The sequence below is a fragment of the Ammospiza caudacuta genome, chromosome 3 (assembly GCF_027887145.1).
Source record: "Ammospiza caudacuta isolate bAmmCau1 chromosome 3, bAmmCau1.pri, whole genome shotgun sequence".
Lineage (NCBI taxonomy): Eukaryota > Metazoa > Chordata > Aves > Passeriformes > Passerellidae > Ammospiza > Ammospiza caudacuta.
In genome coordinates this window covers 111,157,509-111,181,167 of record NC_080595.1, presented here as the reverse complement: position 1 = coordinate 111,181,167, position 23,659 = coordinate 111,157,509, and the positions used below count along the sequence as shown (strand labels likewise).

The 23,659-nt window shown below is 41.8% G+C and overlaps 1 protein-coding gene across 2 annotated transcripts in view; it reads right to left on the bottom strand.

Annotated features, from left to right (window-relative positions):
- Positions 1-3,777: 3,777 nt before the first annotated feature.
- The window catches only part of LIN28B (lin-28 homolog B), an 86,319-nt gene continuing 66,437 nt past the window's right edge, over positions 3,778-23,659 (bottom strand). For both annotated transcript variants that reach the window (XM_058802636.1, XM_058802635.1), the window contains exon 4: positions 3,778-4,147. In XM_058802636.1, coding sequence (XP_058658619.1) covers positions 3,778-4,147 — 370 coding nt within the window. The remainder of the gene's footprint in view (positions 4,148-23,659) is intronic.

Below are 23,659 nucleotides of genomic sequence, written 5' to 3'. Positions count from 1 at the left end.
GAATGGTACAAGATCTATAAGCACTTTTTTTAAAATGGGGTTCTATTAACAAAACTAAGTTAGCAGGAACCAAGCAGGAACTCCAGGATAACACTGGTGCAGAATAAAATGGCTGAAAAAGGTGGCCTGCAACGGGAAGAGGTAGGATCCAAATGTGGTGTTTGGCACTCCCTGAAAGCTGGCTAAAGGCAAAATATTGCAAATGGTATTACAATGCCAGATCTGCTATTAACTGCAGCAAAAAGTTATTTGGCTCTTCCTCATGGCCTATCTTTTGTAGCATGTAATTAAATACTGTGACCTCTCCTTGGGGAAGAGTAAAAAATATCTCACAATGTCCCTTACAATTAAATCACATAGAGCGTTTTGGGATGGGGGAAGGGGAGGGAGGGAGATTCTTGCTTCAGGTTTACCCTTATCTCCACTATTGTTAGGAGAAAAATACATCTGTCTGAGCAGATATTTGAACTATTTCTACTCAAATGAGTTTTACTGTGGAGCGCTCTGGCAAGGACAGGCTGGTGAATAGGGGGAGATCCAGCCTGAGCAAATTCTGCCGAATATTAATTTTGTCCTTAGGCATGAAGGAAGAATTCCAAACTCAGTCTGTGCCTCCTCCTTTAAAAGGTTCTTTGCTTATTTGGAGCAGCCAATTGAAGGGTGTAACTACATTTTTTTTCCTACTGCAGCCCAGTGCTAAGTAGTTACCTGCTGCAGCTTATGCTGCTATATGTTTAACTTAGGCATGTACATTTTTGTCTCTTCTGGAGCTGTATTCATTCCCATGAACAGTGCCCATAATCCTTTGGACAGAAAAATAAAAACTTTCAAAGAAATGTTTGGAAAGGTCTCATAATTTCAAATGGATGCTTCATCTTAAACAAGTATTTATCATAACGTCTGCAGTGGTGAACTAACAGTCACATATTCAGTACAGATAAAAAGTATGTACCATAGATCAACAGCCACCTTTAAGGCCACAGCAGCACAAAGGTGTGTTCATGCAGTAGATATGAGGTAGCCTTTTGCTGTAAACAGAATAATAATTTTATTGTCACCTATGTAAACAAAGTGGGCTTGATGCTTCTGTGTTTTTGTTCTTCCCCCTTCACCCCAATCCCCCATCCCTCCCCTCCTAGAAAAGCCAAGCACCATAACCCCAACTGGAAGTCAGTGGGAGCTGTGGTTGCCCAGCATCTCTGAAAACTCAGACCCTGTGAATATAAAGACAAATGCTCACATAAGCAACCAGTACATAATACCACTTCATCATTTCACAGGAACTTATAATACAAAACGCTGAGATCTGATTATCAGAAACGTAGGTCTACGTCAACTCAGAGGTAGTTACTAACATCAGTACATAATACTTATACAGAGATAAAAAGGTCTAAGACTATTTGGTTTGTTCTGAGTAAGCAGGTCTGTAGACTATTCTGTAAAGAAAAAACATTACATGGTATATTCCCTGAGCAAAGTTCTTTGTCCTGAGTATGTTATGTAACAGTGATAACATTCTAATATATAAAAATAAAACCTTAAGCTTTCAACAATAAGATAGGGTTTGGTATGTGCTCTTAGCAGTTCAGTCTGACTTTGGTGCGCACAGTGATTTAAACAGCACCTACAAAAATCCACATGTTGAAAACATTTCTTTATCTCAGCTCTGAACTTCTTACATATAAACAGGGAATGACCAGTTTTCAAATCCACAGTTGCCTATTTCTATAAGGAACTTTGGTTTAAATTTTCAAAGTGACCTAAGTTTTGCATCTTTGCTGTTTAACCTGGTTTTTACACCGACTAGAAGGTTAAGCAATGCCACTTTGATTTGTCTACATAATTTAAATAAGTTTACTATCCTTACGTAAGGCAAGGACGTTCTCTATAGATATATCACATTCAATATCGTCAAAGGTAAGCTTTGCATTAGCATTACTGAGAACTTCAGTACAAACCTTGAGATTCTTGCAAACACTGGCAAGGAATTCACACAAAATAATTCTCTCTCGAAATTGTGCCCTTCACTGAGGAGTTTGATGACTACCTGTTCACTGAAGCAGCAGCAGCACCAGTAAAAGTCTCATGTGGCAGGACAAGTGGGAAGGGGAAAGGCCAGGCAGTGAGCCAGCTGCATACCTGGTGTAACCCTCGGCTGCAGAGGAGTCACCAGGGTAGGACTTTGGCTCGCTGTAGCCTTTCATGCAGGCTGTTTCTTTAGTTTGATTATCTGAGCTTAAACCTACCCGACACTTTCAAGCTTTAACAGCCTGTGTTTATTGCCAATGTTAAGGATTATACAGGTTTCTCTAATTAACTTACATCCACAATGGGATTTGTCAGAGTACGTTATCTTACATATGACTTGGTAATTCAAAAGTTACAAATGGAAAGCGACTTGAAGTTTTGATAGGCTCCAACTCTATTAACCCCGGGCAAGGCCTGCAGCCCAGGGAGTCTCACTCTGAGGCCACCAATCTTCCTCCTCCTTCACACAGAAGTGTGTGGTCCTAGGGCACTCTGCACCAAGGCTGGTCAGCTGCAGCCCCCAGTTCACCAGAAGCAGGTGATGGCCAGGGCTTCTGGGAAATCTGCAGGTCTGCACCCATGCTGTGTCACCATCTAGGGAGGCCAGCTGAGCAACCCCCAGCGCCCATCAACATTTAGTCTTAGGAAACTATTCAGCCCAGGATCTCATTAGCTTTGCATTTTGTTTTCTTGAAAACCCAAATGGACAACAACAATAAAAATCCCTAGGGAGTTCTCTCCACGGTATTTCAATAGGAAATAAGGGGGAAGACCCTTCAAATTGAGGGACACTACTTGGGACCAAGAGAAATTGCTGCTGCTGCGGCTACTACTGCCACCAAGGTACCCTAAATGTTCACAGTATACAAATGGCTAACCAGGATGGCATCCTGACACCACTCAAAAGGGTCTGTTCGGTAACAACTTACACATTCTCCCCTACACAACAGACATCTAAATTACAGTCACAATCATATTAATTTAACAAAACATTTTGAAAAACCATCACAGAAACTACACATTCATTGTCTTTTCTGGAGCTTTAAACTCCTCACCAACAAAGGGTGGTGGCAATGAGAGTTGTCTTGAGTCATGAAACTGCTCTGCACTGGCATGGGGAGGGGAGGGTTTTGATATTTTGTGGCGATGAAAAAGGAACTAATTCAAATTGATGGGACGGGGGATGTCTTAGTATCTTTAGTACCATATGGCAGCTTTAAAATATGAAAGTATCCTTTGGTTCACAAGAAACGTAACAGTCTTGATCTCAGTTCTTTGTGTGGTTTATCAGTTCTTGCTTGGTTTGTTTCTGAGTGAAATTTCAGAGAATTAGGTTTTCTTGTTTGCTTTCTGAACACATTTAGAAACAGGTTCTAGGAATGAGTTCAGGAACATTGGGTGGGTACAGTGACTTTTGCTTCACAGTAATGTCTGGTGGGATCTGGAGAATGGTCTGATGGAAAAATATATATTTATAGATATGTACACATACACACACACATGCATGCACACTCACACATACACACAGAAAGTAAAACATAATGCACCCTGCTCAAATGTATTTTGTTTGGAGTGATTTGTCTATCAAAGAAAAAAAAAAAAAAACAACAAAAAACAACAAAACATTCACAGTTCCTCAACAGTAGTTAAAATTCCAGGTCAGCTACTGATAATGAATTATTTCCCCTGTACTTGCATGAGGTAGACATCCCAAGAGGGTAAAGAAAACGGAACATTATGAAAAATGCATTAAGTTTTTTTCCTTTTCTGAACAGAAGGCCCCTTTCTGTTTGGTTCTTCAGGCGACGCAGACAACTTACTCGACGACACTTCCTGCGGTGACCTGCCCGAGCGCTCCGACATCTCCGGCCTGCCTTCCTGAGAGTACGATGGAGACGAGAAGCCGTGCGATCCTCCCCCTTCTCTCAGCAAGGCAGAAGTGGAAGGCTGCGGTTCGGCTTCGTGTCTTCCCTGAGAACTAGCGGGCTGCTGCGAGACAGTTTTATGGGGGCAGTTAGCCACCATGTGCATGATGCTCTGACAGTAATGGCACTTCTTTGGCTGCGGAGGTAGACTACATTCTTTAGCGTGGTGGTCGAGGCCACCGCAGTTGTAGCATCTAAAACCAAACAGAGACAGAGATGGAGTTACGCGAGGCAGCGTCCAGCGGGAAGGTTCCTTGCGGGCCCGGGCGCGGCCCCACTAGAGGGCACCAGATCTCCAGCCATGGCCGCTCCGCTGTCCCTGCGAGCCCCGGCACCCGCTCCCGCTGTCCCGCGTCGAGCGGGGATGCTCCGGCTGGGCCGCTCCCGGAACCGGGGCCCGAGGGACGCGGGGCCGGCAGCCGGGGAAACGCGAGCCCGGGGAGGGGCGCGGTGCCCGCCCCGAGCCAGGACCGGAATTGCCCCAGGGCCCGGCTCTGTCCCAGGGCCCGGCATTGTCCCAGATCCCGGCATTGCCCCAGATCTCGGCTCTGTCCCAGGGCCCGGCATTGTCCCAGATTCCGGCATTGTCCCAGATCCCGGCTCTGTCCCAGGGCCCGGCATTGTCCCAAGGACCGGCTCTGTCCCAGGGTCCGGCTTTGTCTCAGGACCGGCTCTGTCCCAGGGCCCGGCATTGTCCCAGGACCCGGCTCTGTTCCAGGGTCCGGCTCTGTCCCAGACCCCGGCTCTGCCCCAGGACCCGGCATTGTCTCAGATCCCGGCTCTGTCCCAGATCCCGGCTCCTCGGCTCCTCTGGCTCAGCCCAGGCACGGCGGGCTGTGGCCGCGGTGCCGCTTTCCTGGGATGCGCTGCCCGGGGTGCAGAGAGGCCCCTCCAGCCACACGGACACGGCTTCTCCCACACTTCTCAGAAATGGCTGAAGCCCACAAAACCTCTTCTATTTAACCTTGTTAGCCAGGGGAGTCCTGAAGAACTCTCCAGCAATTCCTTACAGAATCCTTTGTAACACACATCAGGAACACCAGTTATTGGATTACATTATTCTAACATACGATACAAAGAAATAATTACACGCCTTTGGCATGGTGACCTTATGTGCACCACCGAGTTTTCAACTTTGGCTGCTTTTGTATGCTTTCTGTTTCTTTGTTTTATAAAACTTGCACTGAATGCATAGACATTTCATTTCAAATAATCAAACATTACTGGAAAGAACTAAACCTGGGGGGTTTTTTTGTTTTGTCTTTTTTTTTTTACTTTCCCTTAACCACCAACGAATTAAAAACAATTATTTCACAAATACTTAGGTCTGTGGAGTCAAGGATTAAAAAAAAGACTGTAACTATAACTATGAACAAAATACTGCAATGTGCTCTGGATCAAGCCCACATAAAGATGTGTTACACTTTCAGATTCCTGAGAAGTAACAAAGCACCATTTGACTATTTCACCTAGGATTTAGAAGTCCCTACTAGTTTATACAATATCAAGAAGTTTAATCCAAGCAAAGCTTATGTATAACTGAAGTCTCACCTATGGAATTTGCTTTACCTTGCAAAGAAATGCTATTGATAAAACCTGTGTAACTTTTAAAAAAAGACTGCAAATACCAACATTTGTAATTCCACTCCAAGAAACAATGCCTGGCACCTCCCACTTCACATCTCTTCATCACTAGCAGCAAGATACCAACCATATCTTCATTTTCACAGACAAACAAAAAACCAGCACAAGTTTCTCATGGCATGCTGCATGCCATCATGTCCTACAAGACTGACCAGTAATTTACAGAAGTTAAATAATGAACAGAACTTCATTGTCCTTTCAGAAATTATTGTGATTTATTGTTGTATCTTCCCTAAAAATGAGTAAGAAGAAACCAAGCCCAGTACAATGAACTCTGCACTTCTACAACAACTGCAATAACATATTTTAGGTGAACTGGTTCCATTTTGATGTCACCACTGCCCTGAAGTTTGATGTGATTTTTCAGTGGAATTTGAAGACTGTGCTTACACTACTCTGTCTGCATATACTACAGACTAACCCATGAAGGCAAACACTGTCTAACAAAGCTTCCTCTGAATCACAAAGAAAATAACATGCACCAGCCCCATTATCACTTAGTATTGATTTCCCTAGCACAGGAAGGGAAATGACATACTAAGTACATTGCAAAATCCAAACATCCTGATCTAAGACCAAAACATCAAGGTTTTTTCTCCTATGGTTAAAAAAAATAATTTTCAAGTTATTAAACATTATCCCTACTTTTTGCCAAATCATTGCAGGTATTTTCAAATTAGTGACCCTCACTTGCCAGTATGTTCAGCATTCAGTCTTCCTAACTGGCATTCAGCTGCTTCCACCACAAGCTTTCTAAATACCTTCTGAAAAACGTAGCAAGGAAATAAAGCCTTGCAATTGGAGAAATGAAACAATAGCAGCAAAAATCTTTTAAGTGTTTTACTTTCTCCCCTTTCAATAAATACATCTAAGGATACACAGATGTGGTACTGATTGTAATTTAGGTTATATTAGAGAATGATGCTTATTATTTGTCATTGGTTTCTAGCAGTGTACTTGTTCCTGGGATAAATGCATTCTAACAGTATAGCATAGGAGTGTGCAGACATTCTGGAAATTGTATTTTTTGTCTTAATTCAGGATATGGAATTTTATGGCTGTGAATGCATCAGCACATTTATTTTCTCCCTTAATATCACATCTATTTAGAACAGTTAGCAAAAAGAAAAAAAGTTTGAAAATAGGGTAAAGGGCCTCAGTAGCAGGATAGGCAGTAACCATGGACAAATCAATTTAATCAGTCACTATGGTATGCTGTGTTATCCAATTCAGTGGACCATTTCACCTCACCAATTGGCAAAGAACCTGCTGTCAGGGCCCCTGCTTCCACTCAAGCAGCCTCTGTCACCCTTTGCATAGCTACTCAATCAATACATCCTATTTGCAAAATATTGTAATTCCTTGCTTTTATTTAAATTTTCATTGAAATGTCACTGTAAAAGAAAAACTGTCACAAGCAGTTGTGATGAAACTCTGATTTGGTTTTTGGGGATGTTTTTTGTTACCAACCAAATCAAGCATCTGGGTAAAGTGTCAAATTAAAGTATATATGTGCCAGCCAGGGTGTTGCCTGGACTTACAGAGGAGGGTGATATTTATTCAGTTCTTTTAACTATTTATTCATTCCTCATCAATCACTCTTACCAGGAGAACAGATCACACCTCGCTCTGAAACGCCTTCCCTTTCCAAGGGATTTATCCCAAAATGCAAGTGGTCAGCCACGTCAGAGCTCACAAATGACAGCATGGCATCATCCCCAGACATTAAGGTATGGCATTAACCCTTTCATTCTGAGCACTTCAGCCCTTTGCTCCTCTCTGCTGCGTGTTCTTATGTTACACCATCACGAAAGCCGAGAGCACAATGTGCACATGGGAGCTCACACATTCACATCTCCACCTACATACACACACAGAACAATACACAAGCTGATCCTGCCATGAAAACTGGAAATTCTCATTCCACTCTGCTCACAGAAACTCCAGATTAGTGCAACCACAGCAAGTATCTCTTCTCTTCTGAAGCACCACGGAAAGAATGTATGTTAGCTTATTAAACACAAGTTTATATGTAAATTCTACCGTGAGATGAATAAAACACAAAAAGCCCTTAAATGTGCAATTATAATAGAATCAGCACTTACAAAGAACAAAAGTAAGAAGGATTTGTTAAAATAGGATTGTCTTTCTCACAGTAGGCTTCCATGATTTGCTAGCTAGCTTCAGGCTCAAAAATATAAAGAGATGGCAATTATCCTAACGGGAAATCCTTTCTTCTCTACAGCACTGACAGGAAGGTGAATCAGGGTGATTTTTTAATATAAAAAAGATGAACACCTTAATAGAGGAACACCTTGAGGAACTAGTCTACCATTATATTTCAATACTCTCAAAAAAACCGTAACAATAATACCTACTAATGAAGAAAGAAGCGAGCATATAGCAAGGTTAAGAAAACCTCCTAAATTCTCCTTCACTATGGATTTGTGATTGCACAAAATTATACATATTAAAGGAAACATGAAGAAGCAGAAGTGTACAGATTCCAACACAAAATATGCTGTATTAATTGCAAAAAGCTAATGACTGAAATTGATTAGAAATACTCAATTTCACGACCAAATAATACCATCTAGTCTTTAGCCTTTTTTCCTTCTTCCAGCAATCAGATACTCCTACTCAGGAAGCACACCCCAGCCCTAAACTTTTTAAAACAACAATACCCTTGCCTTGCAAATATGTTTTCCACAGTAACAACTCAGATGGGTTAAGCAGCAGTAGTTAGAGTAAATACAACTGCTTGCTTCTCTGAGCTGTTTTATAATACAATTTAGATGATAATCCAATACATATGACAAGTAGAGAAAAAATATGTGTAACCCCAGACTGTTATCTGTTGAGAGAAAAAACTGTAAAATTACCCTAGTGACTGACTTGGGGGAGGGGAGGCAGGGAGTAAGGGGTTAACATCTAACAGGGATAGGAAAGGGAGGGAAGGGGGTACACTCAGAGGAAGACTAAAATAATTCACCAGGATATACCCCACACCAATTCCTCTTTTGTTATTCCTTTCTGAATGCTATCAGACCACAAAAAAATGATTCTTGGCTAACAATACTCCATCTTGCAACATTAATGCCTTGAAAACGGCATGGAATCCTAGCAGTGTGTGCACATGAGATGCTGTTACAATACACTGAATGCAACTGTGCAGTTAAAGCACAAAGGAAATGTTTAAAATCGTACCTAAATGTGCTGTCCTTTCCAGGCATTACTTTCACAACATACCTGAAGAAAGGCAGATGGAACAGGCAGCAGATCAATTATTCTATTTTGTAAATGGCTGTAAGGGGAAGTTAAACCATCCATGATTTAACAGAAAAATGGATCTTAGACATAACTAAGATTTCTTTCCTCTGTTTAAGGCTTCAGTGACTTGTCTTGAAAATAAGGCCATGAAATACTGCAAAGGGATGCTTCTCACTACCTGGATGTGACATTTAAAAAAGCTCAGGGTGCTTGCTCAGGTACCACCTGGGACAAGTGACAAAGACCTCCCACACCTCAGCAGGTGCTGGAGGATCCTCAGAAAGGATCTTCTGGACTCTCGAGGATCTGCTAATTTCAAATTGTCTTTGCTGCAGCTTGAAAAGCCAGGTTGGACGGGACTCCAAACAACCCAGTCTAGTGGAAGGTGTCCCTGCCCGTGGCAGGGGAGGTTGGAACTAGATGGTCTTTAAGGCTCCTTTCAACCCAAAGCATTTTGGTGAGCTGACAAGACACACAGAAGATGAGTGGAGTGTACACTCTGCTTGTGCCTCCTGACAGGGAAATGGATGGGATGTTCCTGCTCACAAATGCATTGCTGGGGTGTACACCACTCTGGCTATCAACCTTTAATTCTTAAGCTGTAGCTGAATGCAGGAGAGAATACAGACAACTTTGAAAACACACTAAACAGGTATTAGAATTAAAAGTAGTGAACACTGAAATACTACTGAAATAATAATTAAGGTCATGTGAAATTATCTTGTTAAATAAACTAGAGAAAGGAATATTTACAATCCTCATCAGAGCATTTATGGCTTGTCCATCAAGCAGGCTTACAATGAGGAAGAAAACCTCACTAGCACCTCATCTATCAATCCATGGGGAACAAAATCAGTTTAATTTTACTAAGTGTTTAGTAAGTAAGTATTTTTAATCAAGAATGTTGTAAAACAGTGTATTATCAATGCAGAAAATGGCACACTGGTGCCACATTTAGGTTTGTGTTGGTCCTGTGAGTATTTGCTACCCAAACTTCTCGTTCATGCAAAACACTGTGCAGAGGCAACATGCTGGGAAAGTTAATTGCAGGCTGGCATTTTTCAGTGAAATTCAGTTAGAAAATTTCCTGTGCTTTACTGCCTTTTTGAGATATTTAACAGGAATATATAAAAAAAGATAACCTCTTAAAGAAAAAAAAAAAAAAGATGAAATACAATAAAAATTCTCACCCATCTATTATTTTTCCTGTGAATCCTACAACTCATGATAATATACCAGAGATCCAAGACTTTCAATTTTGCGAGAAAAACAAGGTCCCTCCATTTTTTTAATCTTGCCTTCTTTCTTTTTACAGACAGCCCCATCACACTGACACCCACCCGCACTGTCTGCGAGGCTTCCAATAACACAGGGTGGAATATTGATGGTGTTTACTCTTGTTACAAATAAATAAATAAAAATGCTCTGTTGTAAACTCATCAGATCGACTCGTTTTCTGTGGTTAGTTCTAAATCAATCTATTTTCCCCAGTGTATCACAGAACTAATATCAATAGGTTACGGTCTTTTGTTGCTCGGGTTTCCCCTCCCCCTTCCCCCCAACAAAGAGGCTGACAAACAACGTGCGGCATTTGTCTGATAAATCAGGCCTGTCAGGATACAATTTAGCTTAAGTTCATGAGAAATAAAATTGTTTAAAATTTCCTAATACAATTTCACTGGAAGGTGATGGGGTTTGTTTTGTTTTTTTTACAATCAAGGGCAACAATGAAACAGAAAGGTGGTTCAAAAAGCACAAAATGCAGCTTTTTCTCCACAAAAATGGAAAGGACTACAGAGACAGCAGATCTTAAAAAATGACCTCAACGATGTTGTTTCCATTCTTCTTTCCACTAAATCTTATCTCTACTATCCACTCAGCTCCCTTTACAGGCATGGAGGAAAATTATTTTTCACACAATCACACAAAAATCCTTAAGAAATGCATCCTCATGGAGGAATGATTGGGATGCATTTTCATTTATTACAACCAAAGGGTTTTCTTTATATTAAGAGCTAAGAAGTCCTGAAATAACAATTTAAAAAGTGAAGTTTTGTTTCTAAATAACATGAAGGATGGTTTTGCTCCTATAGTATCAATATAGCATGGAAAGAATGTGTATATTTTAATGGTTTCAACCCATCCAGATAAAGCAGATACAAAATCAGCAATGGTTTAAGGAAGTTATGTTTTAAACAGCCATATATCACACATTTCAAACATGAAATGATTTCAAGCAAGTTTACTACTGTTAATCTTTTTGCACTATGAAACCACACACACAAATACTCTCAACCACAAATTTCCCTTGTAAGCTTTAATTTCTGTGGGAATAATAAAATAACCCAGTTTTTCAACAAGAACAGCTCTGCACACAATAATTTTTTTAAAAGTACGTATTTTCCACAGTTCCTGCTGGTGGTGGCAAGGCTGCCTGGGCTCTGCCCTGGGCACTGCTGCTGTGTGCACCCAGGTCTGCAGTGCCCTGCCAGAGCCAGCTGGGCTGCCAGGGCCTTGCAGGCCTCGCTGCCCGTGCCTGGAAGCCCTGCTGAGTGCCCTGTTTTCAGAAGCCTGCCTCAGTAACACTAGAAGCCTCTCACAGAGGTGGCTTGAGCCTCCTGGCCATGTGGATAAGGATGCACGCTGCATAAAACCGGCTCAGCTCTTTCTGGGTCAGTGAGGTGCTGGTCATGAGCTAAGAGGCATGCCTGACCTTATCTGCCTCTCAGCAGAGCTGGTTCCAGGGTTTCCACATCCACTGATCAGTTAATCCACAGATGAGATAAAAGGCAGTAGGTAACTGGGAATCAGTTGTTAAAAATTGCATTTTCAGTTTTGTTCCTTATTTCATTGCTAACATTAGCAGCAAATACAACAAATACAGCAAATGCAAGTGACGCCAACTCACAACAGCAGGAAACAGTAAATGGCATCCTGGCAGTAGGCTGGAGCACTGAGGCAGGCCACAGTAGAGAAAGAGAAGGAAAGGAGTTATTCTGGGAGTTCATAACCTATTCTTCCTCCTCAAATACCAGCTGTGAGTGGTGTGACTTTAGGTACCTCATATAAATCAGTTTCACACACAAAGTTTCAGAAATATCTGGTTGCAGGAGCATAGACTGACTTAGATGCTGGCCTTGAAATGGATTCTCCCATTACATACACTGAGTTAGATGGCTTGCATGAATACAGGCTTCATGAGTGTTAAGGATTGCAGGATTTAACCAGCAGCTCACATTTTCATTTCATTCTTCAGAAGCAAAGGGATGGTTACTGTCTCTGTGACACACTCTCTACGAGGAGACCACACCAGCTATCTCTGTAGCGGTTCTTTCCAGAGCTAATGGCACTGATAAAGTCATGTCACATGAATCACATGGAGGGCTTCCCATCCCAAATGTGGAACAAAAGGGCATCAAACATGGTGCTTGGTTTTGCTTGAAATAGCACCTGTAAGTTCATACATTCAATACCCACAAGAACAATTAAATAATTCAGATGCTCTATAGCCACACTTTAATGGTAAGGAAAATCTGCATCACTCTGATTGCACTGACTGAGAAAGGAAGCAGCCACCTTATTCACTTTTCTGAACTTGCACCTTAAGATGTCTAAAATGGACCAGCTTCATATATTTACATTATTACTAAATGGCTGGGCTGAGCATTTTCTCTAACACATTTTTAAGAGGCTTTCAGTATCTTGAAGAGAAAAAAATTATTTTGCAACTTTCACATTAAAATGCGGAAGCAACAGTAAAGCATGAAAAGAGGATTTCGCCTGCAACAGGATTAAGCCTTATATGTTAAAGCTTTTAATTCCCACCTGAGGCAGGTATTCTTGTTGTCCCACACTGCCTGATCCCTGAGCATTAAAAGAGAAATAATGCCATTTTCTACTATTCTGCCCTACATCACCACCGGATTTATCCTCATCATTAATTCTCACTATTAATTGTGTACATAAGATACATAATATCTTAATATACAAAAGACAAATACAATTGTGTACCCAAGAATAGAAAGCAATTTATGCATATAAAAATTATTGTTAATTCAGAATTTGGTGTTTCCTTTTTCCTTGTTTGGCCTCAGGATGGCAAATCTCATGCACATGTTTAATACTCATATCTCTGAATTTTGTCTGTATACACTTAAAAATAATGGAACATAATGATCTAGTTTACTACATATAGTTTCCCTATATGTGGTAAACTAGATCACTTTATCCTCTTGGTTGGATTATGTAGATTAAGTGGTATCACTGCAGTAAAATTATAACAATGAAGTTAATAAAAGTTTTCTTAAATATTGCTAGTTCCCAGAAAAAGAGCATCTTAATGGTCTTAGTTCTGATGTCAGTCACAATGGCGTAGATCCAGAGCAATTTTGATGACTTCACTGAGCTTATTTTCTGTTCTCTTTAATAATGTAACACAGAAAATTTCCCACTGTACAAATTCTGAAAGGTCACACAGCAGCAGCCAAGGCTGGTTGCAGAGGTCAGGTTGGTACAAGCTGTGGGGCCACAGAGCAACGTAGGCTGAAGCTCCTTCATTCCACCTGTAAATTTGTGTTGCTGGTTGATGTAACATTTGAAAGCAGAACACAGCATAAATCACAAAGAAAACCAAAGAACTGGGGCAAGAGTGGAGGAGTGATGTGTCTTCTGCCCATTTTTGCTCAGCCTTTCAGACTAAGAAAGAATGAATTATCTCAAAATTAAGGATCCCTGGTTTATAGGCCAGGGATCAGCTTTTCTGGCAGGACTGATGAACTGACTGATGAACTCTGAATTAGGAGATGTTATCAAATAGGAACCCCACACTTAAATAAAATGTTTGAAAGCAAAGAACAATTCAGACAAGAGCACCCCAGTTGTGATCATGGCAAGGGAAGAACAGATTACAAGCTGGACATTGAGTAAAGCTGCCACAGGAAAACACAGTGGATATGGTCACTGAACACAGCACAACCAACTTCCTGTAGTTTTGATCAGAAATTCACACACCAAAGCCCAGAATTTACAATTTTAAAAGCAGTCACAAACCAGAGGAATAATTAATGTCAGCATCATGTCTGTGTTTTAACAATTCATTAATACTCTGAAACAGCCCTCCAGTTATCCAGTAGCACTCACTGTGCAAGGCAGGAACACTGTACATTAAGAGTGGAAGAAGAGGCAGAAAGGGCACCATAATTTAATGCAAGCCCAAAAGTTGTTAGTGATAAATCCAGACCACTGGTTGGGGTGGAAGAAGGCACGTGCGTCTCTGCAGTCACTCTGTGAAGTGTGCAAAGGCCACAGGAATGGTTACAAGGGGATTGGCTACAAGTTCTTCCAATTTGGCAGGAAAATCTTGACTTCCAGTAAAATAGAGGATTACTCAGTTATGCTGGTAGCCTGTCTGCTCTCCTCAGATCCCAGGCTCTGAGGCACATTAGAAGACACAGAGAGGTGACTGTGACATACTGCAGGAGCTAGGAATGGAACATATAACATGTCAAATCCATAGGACTCCATTAGCCCTGACTGAAACTCAGCTTCTTCCTGCTTTAATGATTATTTACCACACTGCCACAAGGTTATGGAGACAATTCTTACTATTCATTGAGCTGTAATTATTCTAGTGACAGATCTACTGCAGGAAAGATTGAGAGTATCCTTCTGTCACAAGACCTTAAAGTATCACAGCTGGGGCAGGGGATTTGAACTCACAGCAAACTGAACTTATTCTTTTCTTCATTCTGGATAAACACCGAGTGCTTGAGGAAGGAGGGAGCGCACTGGCAGGCAGTGTGAGAGAGCACAGTTCTCAGCATCAGGCTGGAGCAGGGTCCCTCCCATCCACTCAGTGTCCTCCAGTGGCAGTGTCCTTTGTCACAGCTGCTCCTGAGGGGTGGCACATGGGTGCCACAATCCTTAGTGAGTGCAATAACAAATTGTACTGGCTGTGGGTGTTGGGTATCTGTATCACTGCACCACTGGAAAAACCAAACCACCAACCTCAGGAGCTGCTCTGTAGCTGAATTCTTCACCCTCTGCACCTCATGGAATCCCAGAGCCTCCATCACTGCCTGTCCTTGTCAGGTACAGTCTCCCCCACATCTTGTGCTGCTTCCATCACTGGGTGTAATGCTCTTTCAAGTGGTCACTGACCCTCCTTCCCCAGAGAGTGAAGATGAGAAACCTGGGTGTCTCACCTACAACCTACTAATCCTCCTTGAAAAGGCTGAACAACCCTCTGAAGATTACAGCAATCTCCTGATGGAGGGAAGATTGGCATCCAAACTTGTCTTTCACAAGTTTCACAAGGGGGAGGTGTGTGGTGAACTGGGGGACCTTTTGAGTAGGTTAGAAGTGTGCTCACTGGCTTGGGCCATACAAGTGAAGAGGAGAACTCAGAAGTCAACCTGGTAATTCCTGAGGGGCTCAGCTGTAAAAGCTAGAGCACAGAGTTGCTGCTGTCCAGTAAAAAACTCAGCTGACATAAGACAAAGACAGCAAGTTAAATTTGACATTCGAGTCTCTTGGCAGCCCCTAAACAACAAATCTAGGAACCAGATGCCTTTTGTGAGGTTGGAAATAGTCACACCTGAACAGTGTTAGCCATAGAAGACAAGGGACTGGACCTTTAGAAATCTGTCACTTCCTACAATATTCCTGGATACTTTCAGGAACAAATCAATTGTTTATTGAACCGACCTCTCTCTTAAAAACCTAAAAGGACTTTGCTGCTAATCAAGGTCCCTTTGGCTCTCCTCCTTACAAACCTTCTATCCAAAATATCCAAATTTCCTGGAAATACACAATCCCATATAACCACAAAATGAAGGGAAACTGTGTCTGCCACTCTGGATTTCAAGCACAGCCCACAAACTTCCCTTATGAAAAGTCTCATCCTTCCCAGGCTCAGAAGCTGCTGATGGAAACTTCTTTCTCTGTTATAGGCAGCCTGTGTGACACAGTTAGGTATAATCAAATGCTTACAGGAATTTAAATGCCTAAGTCCCACTGACTTCAGAGCTAAACAAGGTCCTCATAGCTTAGAAAATCTGAGTCTGTGCCCCTCAGGATTATATCTGGTACACCAAGGAAAGTTATGGTACAAAAAAGTACAACCACATGGTGATCAGGCCACAAATTGCCATTCACTAGTACAGGAATTAAGCACATGCTGAAAAATGCATAAAATACCTGATTTTGAAACTGTTCTCTTTGTTACAGCTATTTCACCACTGTCCAACTATTATCATGAAAAGTCATAGACAAGTTGTGAAAAGTAATTTCAATTACATCAGAAACATTACACAGAAAATGAGGGCTATCATGAGCTTAATTGGACTTCACATAAATGCTGAAATCCCCTCCACAAGTCTTTTACATTCCCTCTTGGCAGGCAGCACAGATTTGAGAATTAGATGAAGAAAGCACACACTTTCTAAACGATGAAACAAATCTAAACTAGAATGTCCTCAATAAGCTACTGTGCTTGGATTTCATTCCAGTTTCCTGTAAAGCTTTGCACAATGAGTGCCACCACTGCTTGCTGTCTTGGCAGCATCAGGAGCAGTTCCCAGGGTGCCCTTCTGTTTTCATACCCTGCACTGCAAAACAAGCCAGCAGCAGTGTGCTGTGCCAGGCAGAATGCAGGGAGAGTCAGGGACCCTGCTCCAATGCTGCAAACCATCCAGAACCATCAGCAAGTGACCAGGACTCCAGCTCAAATATTTAGCATTGCATTCACAGCTTTTCCTTGGGTAATATAAAAATAAGTGGAAGATAATTACTGAGTAAACAGCCCCCTTTCCAAGAAGAATGCTTCCAAAGGCATATAAACTGCTTTCAAAAACTGCTAAGGATGATCCCTGTAATGATCCATGCAGTCACTAAAATGCTAGCCAATTCTCAAAGGAAAAAAAATCAGTTAATTCACTTTTTTTTTTTTCCTATTTGTAGCATTTATTTAGCTTGCTTCATATCACACCTCCAGTTTTGAGACAAAATCATAAATCATTGCACTGGCACAACTGTGGGTGTGATAAACACTGTCAGGAGGTGGGAGGGAGTAGATTTGGCAATGCAATTCCCATTGTCCTCAAACACTCTTGCAGAGGAACTACAATGTGGAACAGGCACACTGCCTGGGATTTACCCCTGGTTTCACACAAATCTATACCGGATTTCAATCTGGATTCATGAATTTGTCAATATCATAATATTCCATCTGATCCCCACCAGTAGGTGTGTGTAAGTGAACAGTGGATGTAAGAATCACACACTCCAAGTCCAGGCAGAAGATGCAGATGTTCAGCTTAGTCTTGTGTGGCTGTGGCTGAATTTCCTTTCAGTTAGAGACAATGAGCTGGAAAAGAACTTAACTGACAAAACGTAGCTGAGCTGTGTGCTTTGAGTTAAATACACTCTAAATATAGTGCACAGAGATGCTTAACATCCCTCCTCTAAGGAAATAGGTTTTTTCACCATTCTTTTACATATTCCCCGTAAATCCACCAGCCCCATTTCAGGCTAACTAATGCTTTTTTTATGAACTGTCCCTCCACTTATGCAGAGCATGGCTAGGGCATTTCCCACTCGTGCTCATGCAAGTTACAGCTGGACATATGCTTTTACTTGCAGTCTGACTATTTTCCTTTTACCCCTTCACACGTTCTGCCTTGCTGTGTTATTCTTTCTTCATTTTCCTACCATTGCAATGCTTCATGTGGAAGCACTGCACCTGTCAGGGCTAGCAAGAATAGTTCTCTATTTTCCTTTTGAGGCTATTGTTAAGGTACGGCTTCAGAAAAAAGCTGCTGCTCATGGACAGACCAGCAGCTAAAAAGGGATAGGAGAAGGGAATGTCAGTGGTTTGTCACCAATTACATGAGATGACTTCTCAGCTCAATTTATTTTGCCTGTAGTTACCTCAAATTCAGTGGGGAGGAAACCTTTGAGAGGAGCTTGGCAACTTTGACATGCCTCTCAAATTTACAGTATTGTAAATTTGTAAAACTACTGCACGTTTCAATAATCACGGCTGTGATTACAGAACTGATGCATATAGTCAGAAACTCAAGTGTCACATTCTGTGTTTCCTGTCTTTGCAAGAGAGATGAAAAGGCAGCATGGAGGGGCCATAAGGGTGGGTCAGAAAGCTGAACAACCGAGTAAGAAGAGGGATAAACAAGAAGAGGGTCACCCACACCAAGCCACTTAGTAAAGGCAAGGGAGGCCATCAGCAATGGCACTGTCCCACCTGCTGGCAAAGCCTGGAAGGCACAAAGCAACTGTTCAGCCCTGGGGAGGCTGATGCCAACCCCAGGATGCTCAGGAGGAAGTGTGTCCATCACAGCAGCACTGCACAGCTCAGCAAGGAGGAAGCTCAGAATGGCAAGACCTGAAAGCCTTCCCATGTGAGCCTGCTGACACTGCCAGGATAACTGTGAGTCAACCATGTCTGCTGCTCTTAGGGTACACAAGTATAATTGTTTAACTTCAGGAGCAGAATTAACTTCTGTTCCACCACTGAACTCACAATTCATGGTCAGAGGCAGCTGAGATGGCCAGGTCATCCAGAGCAACACTTGCTCCATTCTGAGGAATGCCTTGAACACCTCTGCAGCAACAGCAGTCTATCCTCACTCTGTAAATTACCTTAGCTCTTTACCATGGATTTAACTGCTCAAATGCCTGTCTTACAAACAAAACAGCTTTGAGATTGAATTATCAACTTTAATACTCATTCAATAACAATTCATTTTTATTCAAGAATGGGACACCATAGAGGACGCTTGGGTTCCCTTAAATATGTCAAAGCTGGGACAAAGAACCTGATTTCTGCAATATGCTGGGATAATTCTCATGCCTTATTATACTCAATGGCATAGAAGTTAACAGGCCAACATACCTGTTGACATACCACTGGCTCTCTAGAGCAAAAATTTTTTAGAGGTTGTTATCTGCCATGGTTAACTCTGCTACTAAGTGCTTTGGTGGCTCTGAAAGCAGAGTGCTTTACAACAGAATACACCTATATGTATCAGTATCCCTTTTAGCTTCAATGAATACTTTGAAGTTTTGAGGTTTTCATGTCAGAAATGCTGGTGTCAACATTTCTAGGGCCTCTAATGATTTCTGCTGTTACTTAATCCAGCCTCTAATATTACCGTGCCTGTAAATTACTTGGAGTAAACAATATTCGACTGCAATTCTAGTTTGTTGACAGGATTAAAAAAAAATATTTAGGAAGAAACATCTGCACTTGGAAATAGTACTTTAAAATTATCTAAATGCTACCACTCTGGATCTTTGAAAGAGCATCAATACCAAATGTGCTTACCACACATCTTAGGCGACTCTTGCCGCGTGCGTTTAGAGTGGTGCTCCCTTCGGTCTGGCTCCAAAGTTAAAGCATCTGAAGTGTAAATTGTGTGTGACACAGCCAAGGAAACCCACTTTACTTTAACCTTGTTAATGGCGAGCCAGATGGAACCGCTGAGGCCACCCATTGTTCGGGTTTGCATTTTTTTGTAATGCCATGGTGTAGGTCCATAGGGCCTCATGAATTCCCCTCCTCTGAATATATACTGTGCTGTTAAAGGCACTGAAAGGATCAAGCTCTGCTCTGAGAGCAGCTGGCTTTGTATTTTTTTAATGGTTGTTAGCAGCAGCAGCAGCAGGTCCATTCTACTCCCCTATTCTTCCTCTGCCCTTCTTAAAATCCTGATCTGTTGGTTCTTGAGGGAAACCAAACCCTAACTCTGACCTATATAGCACATCATACATTACCTCAGGGTCATTACCCCAAATATTAATCAAAAGCCTCAGATTCTCCCTCCCTTGCAGCCTCAGATCCTGCCCCAGCAGTTCTTAATCACACAAGTAATCATCACTGACTTCATCAACAGTCAGGTTGTAATTTCTTTCCTACCAAACCCAGGTAACCTGTGAGTGCATCATTTTTGTTAATGACCATTGCCTTCTGAAAATTTGGTCAAATTTCCCTGTCTTGACCTCCTTTGTGCCTTTAAGATGAAAAAGGAAGTAAGAGGAGTTTGAGCAAAGCCAGCCCACAGCCAATGACCCTGCCTGAGAAATAAGGGGGTGCTTGCAAATTGTTACATGCCAAGACCTGTTTGAACAGCATTTGTGATGTAGAGGATGATACCTCGCAGTGCCAGTGCAATGATGCAGAATTGTCAAACATTTCCTGATGAAAAGCTGCAACACATGACTTAACAGAGGTAATAGAAAATCCACGAGACTACAGCTGGCTGCCTAGCAGGTTTCCAGTTGCTGTGCAAGATAACATCATTTTGGGAGAAAGGAGTATTGTTCTCCCGGTCTACTCCAACTGTGGTGCATGCTGCTCTGCACAGGATGAGGAAAGCACAAAGCCATCTCTTCAGCCCTTCCTACCCAATGGGCCTGCCATCAGGAAAGCAAACTGCATCTCAGGAAAAGGAGGCAGCAGCCAGGAATTACTGAATTGCATCACTGAGCACCAGACAATGTGCCTCCCTCTCTGCAGAGGACTTGACACTGCAGTTAGCACAACCTGTGAATGGCACTAGAGGGATGCTGCAAACAATTATCTGTTCCTACAGAAACTGCACAAAGGCTTTGGCAACACTGAGGCTGATCAGGCTATTAAAAGAGCTGAGAAACCATAATCAATACTTCAGAGCAAATTCTCTGATCTGTTCAAAGTGGTTTGCTTTTGCACTACACTGGCACAGTAAAGAAGGAAGGAAATCCTACTACCTGATTCCCAGGCTCATCTGGTATAGGAGACACACTACTCATTGAAATAGATTATACCCCTGCCATTCCCAGTTAGTGTGTGTGCCTTTAGGAAGGAGAGTCAGGAGGCACCTGAAGCTCAGCAGAGCTTAGCCTGCTCTAGGCATGAACTGGAGTAAAGAATCAAGGACCTGATAATTTATCTTCTTTCCCCAAACTGCTCTAGATGCTGTCAAAAGAGCTGCTTCCACTGTTCTACAGACTCCCAAAATCCAGCTAAATTCCAGCCAAACTCTTTACTCTTTCCCAGAGTTCCTGTAACCTGACACAATAACTTTGGGGCAACCATGGCAGGCAGGAAAAGGGGAAGATCAATGTACCCCAATGTTCCCCAGTGACCAAGGGCAACCACAGGAGACACACCAGAAGAAAAGGCAGGATGTGATAACTTCTGCTTCCTCCTACAAATGTCAAGTTTAAATTCTGTCCCTTACCCCTTTATCTTTTACATAAATAGTAGGGTGCAACTTAGGAAAATTATTTTTACTTGAATACTTCTCTAATATTGTTGTTCTTAAAGGCTATCTGTGTGGTGGTGCTGGCATAAGTGAGAGATGCTGCACAAGGCACAGAACTTTTATATTCACTGTGTTGTTAAAACCATTTCCATTTCTAAATAATAAATCACAGGGGAGGGTTCAAAACCAAGCAAAGCTCTTTTTCCTCCAAGTAAACTATTTTTCAACTATTTCATAGTTCCTGTATTGGACTTTCTTTTAACAAATAATTTTCCTTTGCACATTGTAACAGTTCATTTTTGAAGGCCAGACTACCTTTAGTATATTTCCATTGTCTAAGAAAATGATCCAGTTAACAGAATACAAATACTAGATAAAGTAAATAATAAAAAATAAGGCACAATTTGGAACTGATAAACTAACATTGCACTTCATTCACTTTTTATAATTTTCCTGTCTTCTCTATTTGCAGGATGCAAAGCTGTCATAAATATTTTGAAATTGGACAGGACTGATTGCCATTGCTTGCAGTTTTTATATCCCTTTTTCATGAACATTCTTTAGTCCTAAGTCCATATCTCAAAGCAAAAACTGTTAATAATCCTGGACTGATGTGACACTCAGTACTTTAGCACCCTAGGATGGAGATTATGTGCCCCCCTTGATTTCAGCATGTTAAGTTTCCTTGAAGCTTTGTTTCTTTCAGAGGCAGCTGTCTGCATTTCCATACCTTACCCTGCCTCTTGCCTCCAGAGCTTAAATCACATGGGTATCAGTTAGAAAAAAATAGATGCAAAATTATTTTTTTCCTATGAAGTCTTGCAGAATTAATTAGTTCAGCTGGTAACTTTCCTCTGCTGATGATGATGACAAGAAGAAAACCACAAGCTGTCTTATAGAAAGGGAAGTCATCAATAAATCAGGACTTTAGTTGCCAGTACCACATTCTTTGTACAAAAGGAACTCTGAATAACATTAGTATCACTCTAGAGCTTTACCATAAATTAATTTTTTTTAAATGAACTGGTTGTTTGTGTGAAGTTTTTTAAGACACCTGTTCAATTTTCTTAGTAACTGAGGGTGTTTGAAAGATTCAAAATAATGCTAGTTTACTATCTCAACATTGCAAAATAGCATTTTATAATTTACTTTTATATTTGAGCAGCACTTATAAATCCTTTGAAAACTCACTGATTCCTAGCAATGACTAGGAAAATACACATATCTGGAAACACCAGGGAATATATATTCCCTTTTTTGGAAGCCTGGAAAACACAATATTGTAGACTGAGTTTCACAAAGTTACTGACACTTAGGTCTGCCTTCCAGCATTACAGTACTACTAACTTCAAGTGCTGATTCTATCTAATCCTTCCCATTTGGTGGGAAAAATTCCTTTGAAGATCTGTCATTAAGAAATCTGAAATATTAACTTCTTCTGTATGACACACAAACACACTGTAATTAGAGCATGTGGTAAAATCAGATGGAAAGAATATGGTTTTCTGTTACTGTATGTGAAATTTATGTTATTTTTTCCCTTGTCATGAAGAATGCAGGCTATAATTTTAGTACATTTACGCTCCCAATGAACCTCTGAAACTGTAACACCCTTCCGATAATATGATTGATGTGAAATAGCTGAGCACTACAATGGGAAATACTAATTTCTGTACGTATCTCCAATTGTCTTCACATTGTTCACAGCACTTCAAACAAATGCAACAGAAGCAGAAAAAAAAGAAACAGATTGTTTGGCAGGAGCTGGCAGGGAAGGAAGAGCTGTGATGGCACCACAGCTGACTCCTCCAAGCCTACTGCTTGCATTTTGCAAATTTTGAGGAACAACTGCTGAAAGGCAGGAAGGGAACTGAGAAATGACCACTGCATACATACTAAATGCCAGACTGGAAGTTGGCAGTGAGTTAAGCCTGAGCACTGCAGCTTTTAAAGGCTGCTCTTCAGTGCCACAGGGATGTCAGGCACAGAGCTGAGGAACGCCGCTCACCTTCCCAGTCAGCTGCCAACTTCTGGTGCTGAACAGTTTCAGAGACAAGTTAATGGTGTGGTGGCACCAAAGCATCTAAAATAGGTAGGATTGCTTTTTGCATCCTATTTTCACTCCCTGGCCAGGGAAAGCACAGGCTGCAGCCCTGCTAAGAGGCAGGACCACGGCTCTTGTGTGCAGCGGGATCCACTGGCAGTCTGACAGAGGGAGCTCAAATAGAAAAGACCTCGCCTGGGACACTCCCCAAACCCTCTGCGAGGTCTTGCTGATGCCTAATTATACCTCTGGCCTTTTGGAGGCCAAACCCAACTCCCTGCTGGGTTTTGTGTTCCTGACACTTTCCTCCCATGAACCCCGCTGGCTCTTAAATCAGCACCTGCCACCAGCGAGGGCAGACTTCCTCTGGCTCCTACTGCAGAGGCCAAAAAGCTGCTGCCAGCAGGGAACGTCTGTGCCACGTCGAGCAGAGAGCACAACACGGCTCACGCCGAGCCGCCCGTGGGGTTCCTCGCTCCAGACAA